Consider the following 15524-nt stretch of genomic DNA (forward strand, 5'->3'; position numbering starts at 1 on the left):
TAGCTAGTGTTTTATTCTGTTATCTGCCGAACTTTTCGGTTAAGACCAGAACTTCCAATCCCATACCGAAAGTTCCGATTTGAACCGAAAGTTCTTATCATTCTAATATGCTATGAAGTTGTGATCATTTTTGGGAATACCTATTCACCCCCTCTAGACGACATCAAGGTTATTTCAATAACACATGGAATTAAAAAGTCAGTAGAAAAAATTCTAATAAACCCTTAAATGTGTGTAGAAATTGGGGATAATTGGAAGAATATATAGGACAATTACAAACTAACTAACTTTTGGGTGTAAAATACAAAAATTCGGCATGACCAATTCAACATTTCATAGCATAACAACTACTCCATCCGTCCCAAAATATAACAACTTTTAGCGCTTAGGATTTGTCCCAAAATATAACAACTTCTCCACCAACATTCTCTTCCCAACCAATCACAACGCTCCGCCATTCACTTTTCCCACCTACCTCCACTAACTCATCCAATCACAACCCTCCACCACTCACTTCTACCTACTTTCTTAATAACCGTGTCCAACTCTAAAACTTCTTATATTCTGGGACGGATGGAGTACAAATTAACATTACTTGCACATCACTACAATATTTTACATGAGCAACAAAATAACCCATTATCATAACAATAAATGTTCATAACTAAACATGAGCATATGTACTCACCTAACAAATAACATATCAACTCTACAAAACCATTTTCCGCAGGGACGGAGGTAGAGTATGGGAGGAGGTGCCCAGGAACCTGGTCAAGAAATTTTTAGTTATAACTCACCGATTTTCACTATGTGTGCACCCCTCAATACAAACTTAGGTACACGCATCAGCTTAAACTTGATCTAAAGTAGATTAAATTAAGCAAGAGGCAACCTCCTCCATTTCGTTCTAGCTCCGTCCCTGATTTTCGACATCACTAGCAAACCATATTTCACCTATTTCACAAATATTCATATCTCAACAAACACCAATCGTTCACAATGTATTTGCCCTAATTCCAATACATTTTTTCTTTTTTCAAATTTCTTAATTATTTTTGGTTTTGCCCTCTTTGAAAAATTTTCTTAAACATATGCCACTACAAATCAAGAACTACATCCATGAGTTTTTCGATTTTTTTGGGAATTTTCAATTTGCTCAAATTTCATCTAAACCATACAGCGGTAAACCATTACCGTGCCCCGGTGATAAGCGCGGTAACCGCACGCGATAAGGTAAACCCTGCCACGAAGCACAAGACTTCAGCATATTGATATGGAAAAGTGACCTTAAGAAAATATATATAGTACTATGATGACCATATCTACCGTCATCTAAGTCGCCCTTCAATCAATGTGGATGAACCATTGAAGACACCAGAACATATCTACATTGTGAAGTAGTGAAAATGCTACTCCCTCCGTCCCAAAATAACTGTGTCCAACTCTAAAAATGCTTATATTATGGGATCCCAAAATATAACAACTTTTATCTCTCAAGATTTGTCCCAAAATATAACAACTTCTCCACCAATATTTTCTTCCCAACCAATCATAACTCTCTACCATACACTTTTCCCACCTACCTCCACTACTCAACTAATTAGAACCCTCCACCATTCACTTCTACCTACTTTCTTAATAACTGTGTCCAACTCTAAAAATGCTTATATACTGGAAGAGAGAGAGTATCAAAGACTGGGAACTAAGCTAAAGAGGATGCACAACACAACCAAGAATGGAGATCTTGTTGCTTATTTCTAAGAACCGCCCACGTGCCTATTATGTGCCCGTGCCAACATGGCACGGCACGCCTTGGTACCTCACTGGGTCGTGCCTGAGCCGAGGCATTAACACGTGGCTCGGCATGGCAAGGCCGGTCTGGGTTGCGCCATGTCGTGCCCCCTATTTATCCACCACTACTAGAGATACTCATTTTTCCCATTTTGGCCAAGCTCAGGCTACAAGGAACAGAAAAATTCAACTGCTACCATGCTATTGTCTTGTGTACCGAAGGGAAATGTCTTTTGCCTTTGGCATAGCATAGGTCGAAACATTTGTTTGAAAATTATCACTCCCGCCACCTTTGGCTGTCATGGTTCATTTGGTTTGAACTGCAGCAGGTGATATTCTGATTTTCCGTAACCACTTCACCTAGCCACTCTGGAGGCAGCTTCATTTCCCATTTTCCATCTCTTCCGTTCTGCCACTTTTCCTTTGGGTGACAACGGCGAACCGTGACGTACGGTTTTGGTCCACTTGTCCTTGTAACCGTCAAAAGTTACGGGAATGGTATTTTTCCAACAAATTTCTTTACCTTGTGGTATACGTCGTACTATCTGAAGATTTTTATATTATAAGTCATTTAACATTTTTTTAGTCAAATTTCTTTAAATTTGACCAAGTTTATAAACAAATATATTACTATTTTTAATATAAAACAAATATATTATCAAAATATATTTAGTGTTGAATTTAATGAACCTAATTTGGTGTGATAAATGTTACTAATTTTTTCTATAAATTTGATCAAACTAAAAAATTTTGATTGATAAAAAAATCAAACGACATTTAATATGAAGGAGAGGAATTACTATTTTCTGGTGCGAAGACAAGATTTTCGGTTCATCAGTTTTTGAGGTAAGAGCATGACCAACAGTTTCATTATTTCCTTATTCTATTTCATATCCTCAAATTAAGGAAGTTTTGGTCAAAAATCATATCCAACTCATTCTCCACTTTAAGGGAGCGATTTTTTTTCCCAACCGCTCTCTCATGCGCACATGGAGAAAAAATCGCAAGATAAAGGAGGAGCTGGCCAGGCGCGATGTGCGTTTTGGGGAGGAGATCGGGAGGATGAGTAGAAGAACTAATTTGTTAAAGGGAGGGTCCACTTTTCATTGTAGGAAATCAATTTTAGGAAGATTAGTTTTCTCACTTCCTATATTCAGTTTAGGAGAAAAAAAATAGTTTTGAAAATTAATTACTGTCAATATCTTGGTGATGCTCTGACACCTCTCTAAAAATACAATGTAAAAGCTACACACCGTACACAAAAATTGTTATTACAAACTTTTTACCATACTAGTACGCTTGAATCTAGCTTTTCTATAACTTCCAACAACCTCAATCAAATGATTCTGCCAGAAAGAATTCTGCAAGAGTTTTTTAAGTGATTATATTTTTTTTTGGTCTGTTTGAAATGCTAGAGCCAACACTTCAACAGAATCAAAATGCCGCGTTCCCGCACTTCCACTCTATACACTACGTGCTTGCCATGCCATCCTCCCAATTCGGAACTCGATCGCCACCGCACGCGAATCCCAAACACAAATCATGCTGCGCCCAACCTCCATATAGCGCGCGCAACCAAACCCCCCCCCCCCCCCCCCACCACTTTCCCGCCACGTCCCCTGCGTGCCACATCGCGGCCGCTCTCCGCCGGCGCCGACGCGACGTCTCTGACTCCGAGGCACGCCGCCGGCCATCGATCAGGCCATGCCCGGCGACTCGGCGTCGTCGACGCTGCAGTACACGGGCATCGGCGCATTCGTCGCCATCGTCGGCATCGTCGTCCTGGCCGTCATCTTCTACACCCGTTCGTCCGCCCGTCACGCCGCCCCCGGCGCGGCGCCCGACGCGGTCACCGCGCTCCAGGGGCAGCAGCAGCAGCGCGGCCTCGGCCTCGGCCCCGACGACGTCTCCGTGCTCCCGACGTTCACGTACCACGCCGCCGCCACCGCCTCGCCCGGCCGATGCGGCCTGATCGGACGCGGGGACGCGAAGGCGGCGGCGGACTGCTGCGCCGTCTGCCTCGACGAGCTCGGCGAGGGCGCCGTCGTGCGCATGCTGCCGTCGTGCAAGCACTACTTCCACGCCACCTGCGTCGACGTTTGGCTGCTGTCGCGGGCCACGTGCCCGGTGTGCCGGGGGAGCCCAGGGCAGGAGAAGGTCCGCCTCGGCCTCGCGTCCCTCTCACCGCCGCTGCCGCAGCTGCGCCGGTGCGCGCCGTCGCCGCCCAAGGAGGCCGCCGCCGCCGCCGCTGCCGATACGTCGAGAGCCAACGACGATGACTCCTCCGCAGCCGCGTCGAGGTCGCCATCCCCGATAAGATCGAGCACGCGTTTCGACCTCGCGGCCGCCGCCATTGACGCCGCCGCCCGTAGTCCGGCAATGTCGCCGTCGCCGACTCGCCCGTGGACTCCGGAGCGTGTGGCGCGGGTGTCAAGGTCACCGTCTCCCGTGACGACGACGGCGACGACCGATTTGCACGTGGTCGAAGTGTAGAGTACACGGAATGACGGAAGCGTACTAATTTACGCTTTCGCAAGAGGATGTCACATTATTGACTTTTCAGTTATTAAGATGTTTATAACCACGAAATTCATCTAAGCAAATGAGCCGATTGGCTCAAATGTGCATTCACCAATTTGACGCTGATATAAGAGGTTAGAAATAATACAAAAATTCATTTTTTTTCTACTCTTGTTTGTTTGGTGTTCATGCTGCCGAAGGTGATCGTGACAACTTGATTCTTTCCTATACTTGACTGCTTATTTGGTACGCAAGTGGACATTTGTCAGAACAGACTGACTTGTCATGTAGCCTACCCTTTGACTTTATTTACAAGACATTTTATGTTTTTTTTAGAACAGACATTTTAGGTTATCAACCCATTTCGACGATGCGCTAAAAAAGGCTTATTTTCATTTCAGCAATATTTTTTTTCTCTCAAGCACATGCTGCATCATCATTAAAAAGGAGGAATTATGACAATATGGTACATGTCTATAAAAACGAAAGAAATAACAAATTTGATCCCTCAAGTTCAGCAAGGTTTTGAGCATGTTTAGAAAGCTTTTGGCAGCAATAGTTTCTCACAGAATTTCCAGCTGATAGAATTCCCCCAATCCGTCCCAAAAGAAAAATCAATATGTGTGTCAAGGTTTAAATCTAGGATTGGGGTATTTTTGGAACAGAGGGAGTATGTCAGAACCTAGAAAATTCAGCGTTTTTAGATTCTTACAAGTTGGCTTCTTAGAATCTTCTCCTTTAGAGTCTTTTTTCGCTCCATATTATTTTTTATGTTCTAATTGCTGTGTTTCGTATTGTAAAAGTGTTTTAGGTTTGTTTTAAATCAAACTTATTTAGATTTTATCAAATTTCTATTAGAAAATGATACCATTTTCAACCCAAAGCAAATAATTAAACACATATTCAATGTATTCAACAGTAAATTTAACGAAATTAATTTAATATTATATATATTGGTATGTTTTTTTATCAACTTCAAAAAACTTAATTAAGTTTAACTTAGAACGATATTAAACACCTTATATATCTTGAATTAATGGATGGGCCAAGTTCCATTCAGAGATTAATTATAAGAAAAACACAAAATCCCACTTCATAAGAAGATATGCATGAGGATGTTTAGTATTTGTCGGTGATATGGACCCGGGATACCCATGTTAGGGGGAAGGAGTGGAGGAGCCCTTTCCCCTAGCCACCTGTAAGTAGCCGAGAGGCGCCCCGCATCCACCTAGGGGCCTCGGGGTATCCCGTCGCACCCCTCGGGCCCGAAGGGTTGCGCCACCCCAAGGCCCCCGCTCAGCTGCCATGTGGCGGCTGGGCGGGCGGAGGAGGGGGCGCCACTGGCACGTTTACGGACAGCGTCCCAACCACCCACGCAATGCGGCATGGTTGGTCGTGCGACGCCACCCAAGGGATTGACGTGCGTCAATCGCTTGGACCAGTCTGTGACCGGTGACAGATGGATGGGACGGGTGGCAGCGCACCCACGCCCCGCCCTGTGTCAGGCAGCGTGGGGGCAAGTATGCCCCGTCCCATCAGCCATTAGGGCTCAGCACGCACGTCCAGTGCGCTCCCGGTATCATGAGCCCACAAAAGTCTTCAAGGCTTAATGAGGGAATGACAGGGGATGTCCCCCATGTCAGATGGGAGACGGCGTTGGGACCCACCTCGGAGCAAACGGCCATGTTGCTTTTGGTCTAAGGCATGAGCGGGACCAGAACCCAAGGAAGAGAGACCCCTCTCCAGGAAGGGTGAGACGAATAGAGGCGGTGCATGTGGTATCCCCTTGAATTATAAAAGGAGGACCTTACCCGCCGAGCAAAGACGACGACTTTCGAGAACTTGAACTCTAGGGGAAGCACAGTTAGGTTTTCCTAGGAGCCCAAGATTTCTTGTAAGAACTCGAGCATAGTTCCACACACACAGTAGTAGGGTATTACGCTTCCGAGCGGCCCGAGCCTGTATAATCTCTGGCCTCACTCCCGATCACTTTCGACCACCATAACCAAATCCTCAGCTAAGGTCAGCTCTTGATCACTCGTGCCTTATCCCCTGGCCAAACTCACAAAGGGGAGGGTCTCACGTCCTCCTGCTAGAGAGGGTTACTCCTCGACAGTATTATAAGAGGAGACATTCTTAAAAAGAACAGTGCTCTTCTAACCACTTGAGACATGTGTGGTGGAAAGAACTAAAGAAACACACGCGCTTGTTCACCTCACCTCGTCTGGCGGTGCATGTACATGATAAGTGTGTGAATGATTCATCAAAATTGGCTCCTAATCCTTGGGCGGACACGGTTTCCTTTTGCAATTTTGTTTTCCAGCAAAATTCGATATGTCTTTTGCAGTTTTGTTTCGCTGCAAAATTCGGTGTTTGTTTTTTGAAACACACCAAATAATCCAGTGCGTGGAGTGGAGTGGAGTCCGTATAGGTTATGCACAACTTATCCAGTTTGATTACACGTTGTGGAGATCGTGCAGGCATCTTGATCACGTATCCTGTTATCTCTATATAAACCAAGCCATCGTCTCCTTTCAAGACAGTGAAAAGCAATCTAGGATTTTCTTCCTCCTCTATGTTGCATTGTCGCTCGTAGTCTATTCCGTCCTGCTTGCTGACATGCACCGACTATCGGTAGAGCTAGTTTTCGGAACCTTCGCCTTCGACCTCCTACACCGAGAGAAGGCGGCGTTTTTAGCAAGCGCTTCGCACGACAGCTCACTAGTCTTCCATAACGGCTTGTCTTCCTCTATGCTCTAGATGCGCACCAATGACAACATCTAACACCGTGTGTTGTTCCTGCGGTGCGTGCTACTCCTCGTCAACCTGATTCACAGCACAACCACGGTCCTCGGTACGTATTCATCATGTTTCGCCTATTTGATATGTTCATGTTTTACTATCTAGTTTACATACTTAGATCGTATGATGTGGTTCTACTAGTATTTACAAGTTTAATGTTATGATTAATTTATGAAATAAACTAAATTTATATGTTCTTTTATTTCCATCGATATATGGAATGTTTGCCCCCATTTACCTTCACCTGAGTCAAACCACATAGCACAAGTGAATGCATGGAGTGGATATATGGTGGGTGGGCTAGCATGATGAGGTAAGTCAAACCGGCTTTTCACTCTTTTTTACTACTAGCTGATCAGGGAGCATAGTTGTTTTCTCAAAGAGAGTTCACCATCAAAGTTGGCATACGGTTGCCTTGCAAAGATGGCACTTTAGATGTGCCCCAGGGCCACTTTGCGCCAAGGGCAAACTAGCTTGGAGGACCAAGATAGTCTAAGGCCTTGTTTAGTTAGGCAAAATTTTTAGGTTTTATTGTTACATCGAATATACGGACACATATTTGAAGTATTAAACGTAGTCTAATAACAAAACAAATTATAGATTTCGCCAGGAAACTGCGAGATGAATTTATTAAGCCTAATTAATCCGTCATTAGCAAATGTTTACTGTAGCACCACATTGGCAAATTATGGCGTAATTAGGCTTAAAAGATTTGTCTCGCAATTTACACGCAATCTGCGTAATTGATTTTTTTCCTACATTTAATATTCCATGCATGTGTCCAAACATTCAATGTGGCAGCGTGAAAATTTTTGTTTTGGGAACTAAACAAAGCCTAAATTAAATGTCATGAACCAGGCTGCGTTCAAATGTGAGGAGCTTTTCCATTGCACGTAAAACCAGATGAACCATTAGGATATAATTAATTAATTATTAATTATTATAAACTTAGAAAATATATTTATTTAATTTTAAAAAGATATTTTATTTTAAAAAATCGTAACATTTATCAGTTCGAGAATATGCTCACTAAAAATATACAAACCATATATATATTGCAAAACTAAAAACTACAATTTGATAAAATCCACGTCACCATATCTTGTAGAAAACGAGTCCTTTAAATACTTTATGCTTTTTTAAAGTAAATTGGCATTTGCTTCTAATATACATAGGAGACTGTCAAAAAAAGCTCGAGGCTGGCAAGCTGTTCGAGCTCAACTTGTCCTAGGCTCGATTCGAGCTCGGCTCGAGCTCCAAACGAGCTGAGCCTGAGCCTCTCCCAAAGCTCGTGAGCTTTGTCGAGCTGAGATCGAGCTTCTAACGAGCCTAGCTAGTAATATATGATTTTTGTTATTATTTAATTAATTAGGATATCAAATATGTTATTTGTATATCTTGTATTGGTATTATATATTTATTTTATTCTTTTTTCCTCTGCTATTAATACGATGAACAAGAAACTAATTATGTTTTAAAGATTATCCTTGAAATATGCATTGTTCTACTTTAAAAACCTAGGCAGGCGAGCTCGCTCGCTCTCGGCTCGTTGACAGCCCTAAGCACATGGGTAAAATGATATTCGGGCCCTCTTCCTGATTAGGCAAACATTAGATAAGACTGCTTTAGCCTATGATAGAGTAATAATGATTGTCCTGTATGTGTACTACTTTGTCCGCTATTCTAAGGGCAAGGCCAATGTATATGGTAAAATGCATAACAAGAGTGGGCCCATCTACAGGTAGCAATAGTTATTAAGGAAATCTCTACAATGATACTGTTTGTTTGATGGAAATAAGGTGGGTCCCGCTGGGCCCCACGGGAGAAAAAGAATACAGATCACTCCTAACCATCTGCTTGTTCGCGCGAGTGAAAAAAAATCCTCATCCACTGTTACTCTGTTCGATCCCCATTTCCTCCGCCTCAGATCCCCAATTCCTCTCTTCGTCGCTCCGCTCGATCCCCAAATTCTCCCACAGCGCATGCACTGGATCCCCAATTTCTCCGACGATTGCTCCTCCCGTGGCTGCGCCAACGTCGCTGCTCCTCCCGGCCTCCCCTCCTTCGGCTGTGACCTCGCTGTGCCGTGGCTTCGGTGCCACGTTGCCGTGCGCGGCCTCACCCATCGATGACGCTGCGTGCGCGAACTACTCCGGCCGCGACGCTGCCGACGCGTGCTTCTCTGTCTCGTCTGCGCCACAAACTTGAAGCTGCTCTCAACCATCAGCACCTACTAGACGGTCACCGCCCTCAACTTCGCCTACATCGTCCGTGAGTTCTGCGTTAGAGACAAGGTGATTGATTCCGTGGCCTCTCCTTTTCCGTGTTGTGGAATCTCTTCTTGCTTTTGGTTTGCCCGGTGATTAAATTTATATCTGTTTGTGCAAGTGCTGCTGCTGCTACGATTAAATTTGTCATCAAATATGTGCAAGTGCTGCTACTACAGATTCTTTTTCTGTTTGTACGTATGCATCATGTGAATCGTTGATTTCGATCCCGATGGAATTTTCATAGAGTGTTTAGTTGTGCTCCAACAGATCTGAAATTAAAAAAAATGACCAAAAAAACATGATATTTTCAATATGACTTGTGCTTGACTAATTAAGGCAATGGTACTGGTACATTACTCTTAGTGCATGAAAAAGTAAAGAGTCTCAGTTACTAATAAGAATAAATTGGACGACTGAAAGAAAAATGGAAAAAAGAACACAAGTTTCATAACACAAATAAACTCTAGTTTTGTTGTTGTTGACCACCATATTTCTGCCAAATGTGCTCCATCAAATCTGACTTTAGACGTCGATGGGTTGTTCGATCGCGAATATTCATGTCTGCGTCTAGGACCTCTGCAAATCCATGGATTGGCCCATGGTCGAGTCCTGCTAGTTGTACAGAAGATTGTGATTGCTCATATGTGTTGTCATCAGGTATGTCATAATCGTCTCTCTTATCCTCAACTATCATGTTGTGCAAAATAATACATGCATACATGATATCAGCTAGTTCATCCCTTTCCCAAAGCCGTGCTGGGTGGCGAATTATGGCCCAACGTTTTTGCAAAACCCCAAATGCTCGTTCCACATCTTTCCTTGCTGATTCTTGGCGTTGTGCATACAATTTAGCCTTGTCACTTTGAGGTCTAGTAATTGATTTGGCAAATGCAGCCCACTCTGGATAAATATTATCAGCTAAATAGTATCCCATGTTATATTCTGTCCCATTGACAGTAAATTGAACACTAGGAGCTCTTCCTTGTAGCACTGCAGTAAACAATGGTGACTGATCCAACACATTGATATCATTGTTTGAACCAGCAGCACCGAAAAATGCATGCCAAAACCATAGGTCAGCAGATGCAACTGCTTCAAGCATGATAGTGGGTACACCATAATCACCACGTGTGAATTGTCCCTTCCATGCAACCGGGCAATTTTGCCACTCCCAATGCATGCAGTCAAGACTACCCAATATGCCAGGGAACCCATGAGCCTCTCCTTGTTGAAGTAAACACTGGATATCTTGTTCATTAGGCTTGCGAAGGTATTGCTGACCAAATATATGTCTAACACCTTGAACAAAATTTATCATGCATTCCATTGCTGTGCTTTCTGCAACCCCAAAAGTTTCATCCATAAGGTCAGCTGGTGTACCATATGCCAACATGCGTATGGCAGCTGTGCATTTTTGCAACGGTGATAGACCAACCTTGCCAAATGCATCTCTTCGCAAACGAAAATATGGAGACCAAATGCCAAGAGCTTCAACAATGTGCAAAAATAGATGCTTTCTCATGCGAAATCTTCTACGGAACTGATCATCGGTATATAAAGGATTGTCGGAATAGTATTTTGCAAACAATCTGTTGTGGTCGTCTTGGTAATCTCTATTGATGTACCTTCGTTTGTAGCCCCCACGACGATTAGAATGACCAGTTTGTTGTGCTTGCATTTGAGCTTGAAGTTGAGCTTCAATCTCATCTTCAATCTCAGCTTCCATAGGATCATTGATTTCTTCCAAAATCAGCTCTTCAAGGTAGTCACTAGAGCTAGAATCATCTGACTCACTAGATTGATGTGGTGACTTGCTGGACATTTTTTTTTTTGAAAGTGGGAAGGCTGTTGAGATGAAGTTGAACAAAATGAGAATGGGTGTTGTTCTGCTGAACTACATTACCTATTTGTAGATGATACATTTTACAACGACTAGATTTGTCAGATTTTTACAACAGCTATATTTTCCTGGGTTTTGTCAATATCCTAACAGCTAGCTCTTGCTTTTGTCAGTCTTTTACAACAGCTATATTTTCCTAGGTTTTGTCAACATCCCTCTTGCTTTTGTTCTCTATTAATTATTGCTCATATGTATTCAGGTGGAGAAAAAAAAACAGATTGGTCATGGATGGAAGAAAAACCATCAACACCAACTAGATCCATGTGAAAAGGTGATTTCTCAAGTACTAAGGATATTGTAGTTTCATTCCATAGCTGTAATACACAATATTTATACAAATTACCATAACATAGTACAATACAAATAGGTTCACAGTACAAGCATCAACACAGTACATAATTTTAATATATGACAAGAATACTGACATTATAAAATAAGCATAATTGCTAACATTGCTTGCTAGTCATTTATTCCTCAGCAAGTTCTCTAGCTAATTGGTCCAATACATTTTCATGTCTCTTCAGTTTTGCTTCACTGGAGGTTGATGTATCCTTCTCCATCAGTTTTAAATACATTTGGTATTTTTCTGCCCTTGCCTTCTCTTTTTTTTGCAATCGCCTTCTCTTTTTTTGCTTCTGCTCCAATCAGTGTTGCTTCTGCTGCCTTTAGCAATGCTGCTGCTTTAGTTGTAATAGCTTCGTGAAAGAGAACCATATTTTGACTTGGCTTATCCCCTAAAGGTGATGGTGCACCTTTTCCTTTTTGCCTCTGTTTTGCTGCCTTCTGCCCCTCAGGGCGCTTCTCTTTGCGCTCTGTTTCCTCCTCTGTGTCTTGGTTCGACGATGAAGTATATGCTCCTGATTCAGAAATCTTGCTCCTCTTATTATGGCTACTCTCTTCAAGGACTCTACGCCATTTAGGTTGATCTTTAAGATCTTTCCACATATACTCCAAGGTGAAAGGTTTTTGGTTGTTGTGCTTTTTGTACCATTCACGGGCTTTCTCCATTATCATATCATCAGAATACCCACTTGTGAAAGTAGTTCTAGCTTTAGAATAAAATCCACAGAACTTAGTGACATCTCTCTTGACATTGTCCCAATGTGTTCTGCATTGCTTGGGGTTCCTTTTGTTCCCATTGCTAGGCATATTGCTGTTGAACTCTCTAGCTACAGCCTTCCAATATTGTTCTGATTTCTTGTCATTGCCTTTGATGGGATCAACTGAATTGTTCAACCAAGAACTCATTAGTCGTATATTGTCATCTTCAGTCCAATTGATGCGTGTCCCTCTTCTTCCTTCTTCACTGCTATCACTTGCCTCTTCAACCTCAACTACTTCTTTCTCATTATGTCTTGTATGACATGGAGAAGCTGATCCATGAGAAGAAGTGTTGGCTGTAGCCCTAATTGAAGTACTATATTGCATACCAAACTGTGATCTATTGGCTGCAAATCCAAATGCTTGGTTAGATGAGTGCACCAGATTTTCTTGAAGTTGAAAACCTTCCAAGCTTCCTGGAGTAGGTTGCCCATAATATTCTTGTTGCTGAGCACCTTGAAAGATTGGAGGGTGTCGATATGGCTGGTAGTTGCTTGGAGGACCAAAAGGATGGAAATTTTGGAGAAAACTAGGTCTGAAGTTTTGGGGATAACTTGTGGGAAATTGGGTAGAAAGGGAGTTTTGGGCCTCACTATTTGTTGCTTGGCTTGAGGAACCTTGGTTGAGGAGGTTTGAGAAGTTTCCTTTGAAAGGCTCCATTTAGTATGTGGGAAAACTGAATAGATCAAAAATTGTTGTTCATCTCACTTGTTCCTCCTTTTGTAGGCAGCAGAAGAATGCTGGAGGAAGACAACGGCTAGGGGACCAAATGAGCAACTCAAATGGAATAGCAGCAACGGCTAGTAGTACTCGTTACTATGTTTAGTAACTGACATGTATATTTTATTGGTGTGCACAGAAAAACAGTAAAAGTATTGTATTTTATAGCTTTGTTGCTACACCTTAAGCTTAAGGTGTACTTTGGTTGCATCGGACTTGTGGTCTGACTCCACAATGCTAAATGCGTTGTACTGTAGCAGTATTTAATGTCTAAGGTTACTTTCAGTGTACATTGTGGATGCCCTAATGCACTCGTAATCTTGCTGTCTCTGCTTCGTTGCTGCCATCCTATCTTAAGTCCTATCCTAGGCTCCTAGACATGGTTGGGGTAGTGGGCCAGAATATTTATGCTTTTCTGGAAAATTTTATATGGAATATTGTCCATATTTGATTATTTTCAACGTTACTCCTCTAGTGCCTAGGATGTTCTAATTGCAAATGTTTTTAGTATTTCCAGTTCTCGATGATGTCACTGTCTTAATTGTCCCAAAATATATTTTACAAAATGATACGTGCATCTGTTGGTTGCGAAGTTGACCGCAGCCTTATATTTGATCCCTATCCAGGCATTCACCAGCATATGTCAAGCAACTCGCAATTTCACAATGATAAAGTCACCAATCAACCATGACTAACAAAATGCACAAAATCACCACCGAATGATTTGAATTCAAGCATGACCAGATAATCTAATAGATGAAATTTATTTAAACAATACCACTACCCAGCAACCCAATCCAACACGAAATTATCACAAAACGATGTCCTAAAAAAATATAATAATCCTTCTAACCAATCAAATACTAATACTCCATGGCGTGGCGTCTCATCATGTCTCGATAGATCATCCAAGCCCAGCTTAGCTTAGCTTAGCTAGCGACCCAACTGAAAAAACCCTATCATGCGCGAAGCATGCATGCCTCGATCGATCTCGCACAACCACCCTCTTCTCCTCGATCGATCGAATGGTTGGTTCGGTTTGGTTTTGATTGATCGATATTGCTTTTGTTTACCATTGCCATGTCCTTGAAACCGGGTGGTGTTCTTGGTCGCCGCCATGTCCTCGCCGCCGTCTGATCCGAGCTCCGGTGGTGGCGATGGCGGCTCGGCCGTGCCGGGGACGGCGAGCTCCAACTTCACGCTGCTGTACATCATCATCGCCGTCCTCGTCGGCGTGATCCTGTACATGGCGATCCGGTACGGCCGGTCGGTGATGTCGGAGTGGCGCCAGCTGCAGGCCGGCGGCGGCGGCGGCGAGCCGCGCGCCGCGCTGCTCGGGCTGAGCTCGGACGACATCGACGCGCTCCCCACGTTCACGTACCGGGCGCGCGGGGCGGCGGCGTCGCCGCTGGTCGGCGGCGGCGGGAGGAGGGGCGGCGGCAGCGGCAAGGGGAAGGGGGCGACGACGGTGGTGGTGGAGTGCGTGGTGTGCCTGCAGGAGCTCGCCGACGGCGACGTGGTGCGCGTGCTGCCGGCGTGCAGGCACTTCTTCCACGGCGGCTGCATCGACCTCTGGCTGCGCGCCCACTCCACGTGCCCGGTGTGCCGCGCGCACCCGGAGCCCGACGGCGTGCGGCTCAGCGACGTCGTGGCCGTGTCGCCGCCGCTGCCGCAGCTGCGCCGGTGCGGCCTGTCGCCGGAGCGGCCCACGGCGGCGTCGCGCGCCCTGGCGGACATCCTGGCACGTTCTCCATTGAGGGGCAACACCACCTCGACGACGACGACCACCACCACCGGCGGACCGATCACGTCGACGTCGTCGAAGTCGCCGTCGTCACCGGTTCAAGCGGCGATCATCAACTACGTGCAGGCCTCACGTTCGCCGTCTCCGACGGCGTACCACAGCCTGAACGAGCGGTGGCCGAGCTCGCCGACGCCGGTTGTGGTTGTGCGGTCGAAGTCGCCGTCGCCGTCGTCGCCACCGATAGGTGGTCTGAGTCTGCAGACGACGACGGCGGCGGCGGCGAGAGGCGTCGGCGTGGTGGAAGGGGTGGATGCAGGTGCAACCACGTCGGCGTCGGCGTCGGCGCCAACGCAGGTGGTGGCGCTGTCAAGGGAAGGTGGTGGTTCGCGGTCCAAGTCGCCGTCGCCGGTGCCACATTAATAACGAGGCTGCAGAAGAGACGCCAGGATAAGGCTATAGCTTGACAGGCAATTTGATTCTTTCTTCCTTTTTTTTTTTTGTGTATGTCTCTTGTATAGCTTGTGGGCTTAGATTTGCTCCTTGATCACATTGTCTTGACACGAAGAATGTGTGTATTTTGATAGAACGGAAATGACAAAGTCCTGCCAAGCAGGGGTTCTCAACATTAAGGGCCCCTTTAAATCAAAAGATTTATGGAGAAATTTCATTGGATTAA

At 44.4% G+C, this 15524-nt stretch overlaps 4 protein-coding genes and 1 long non-coding RNA gene across 5 annotated transcripts; 3 read left to right on the plus strand and 2 right to left on the minus strand.

Annotated features, from left to right (window-relative positions):
- Positions 1–3390: 3390 nt before the first annotated feature.
- LOC107277193 (RING-H2 finger protein ATL65) lies at positions 3391–4380 on the plus strand. The gene has a single exon (XM_015786860.2). The coding sequence runs from the start codon at positions 3496–3498 to the stop codon at positions 4282–4284; it is 789 nt and encodes a 262-aa protein (XP_015642346.2). The 5' UTR covers positions 3391–3495; the 3' UTR covers positions 4285–4380.
- Positions 4381–8955: 4575 nt separating this feature from the next.
- LOC136356836 (uncharacterized) lies at positions 8956–13432 on the plus strand. The gene is made up of 3 exons (XR_010741865.1): positions 8956–9407; positions 11483–11554; positions 13111–13432. It is a non-coding gene; the product is annotated as an uncharacterized lncRNA (long non-coding RNA).
- LOC107281289 (protein ALP1-like) lies at positions 9722–10920 on the minus strand. Its single transcript, XM_026025959.2, has one exon. The coding sequence runs from the start codon at positions 10903–10905 to the stop codon at positions 9847–9849; it is 1059 nt and encodes a 352-aa protein (XP_025881744.2). The 5' UTR covers positions 10906–10920; the 3' UTR covers positions 9722–9846.
- Positions 11653–12744, minus strand: LOC107276431 (glutathione S-transferase T3). Its single transcript, XM_026026427.2, is given in 2 exon segments — positions 11653–11891; positions 11893–12744. Coding segments are annotated over 2 exon segments (960 nt in total). The 5' UTR covers positions 12712–12744; the 3' UTR covers positions 11653–11750.
- Positions 13433–13776: 344 nt separating the features above from the next.
- On the plus strand, positions 13777–15524 carry LOC4341210 (E3 ubiquitin-protein ligase EL5-like). The gene has a single exon (XM_015786307.3). The coding sequence runs from the start codon at positions 14222–14224 to the stop codon at positions 15266–15268; it is 1047 nt and encodes a 348-aa protein (XP_015641793.1). The 5' UTR covers positions 13777–14221; the 3' UTR covers positions 15269–15524.

The sequence above is a fragment of the Oryza sativa genome, chromosome 6 (genome assembly GCF_034140825.1).
Source record: "Oryza sativa Japonica Group chromosome 6, ASM3414082v1".
NCBI lineage: Eukaryota > Viridiplantae > Streptophyta > Magnoliopsida > Poales > Poaceae > Oryza > Oryza sativa.

Bases quoted from the DNA above. Each gene is read 5' to 3' on its own strand.
- LOC107277193 (XM_015786860.2), top strand. From the start codon at position 3,496: ATGCCCGGCGACTCGGCGTCGTCGACGCTGCAGTACACGGGCATCGGC.
- LOC107281289 (XM_026025959.2), bottom strand. From the start codon at position 10,905: ATGAGAAAGCATCTATTTTTGCACATTGTTGAAGCTCTTGGCATTTGG.
- LOC4341210 (XM_015786307.3), top strand. From the start codon at position 14,222: ATGTCCTCGCCGCCGTCTGATCCGAGCTCCGGTGGTGGCGATGGCGGC.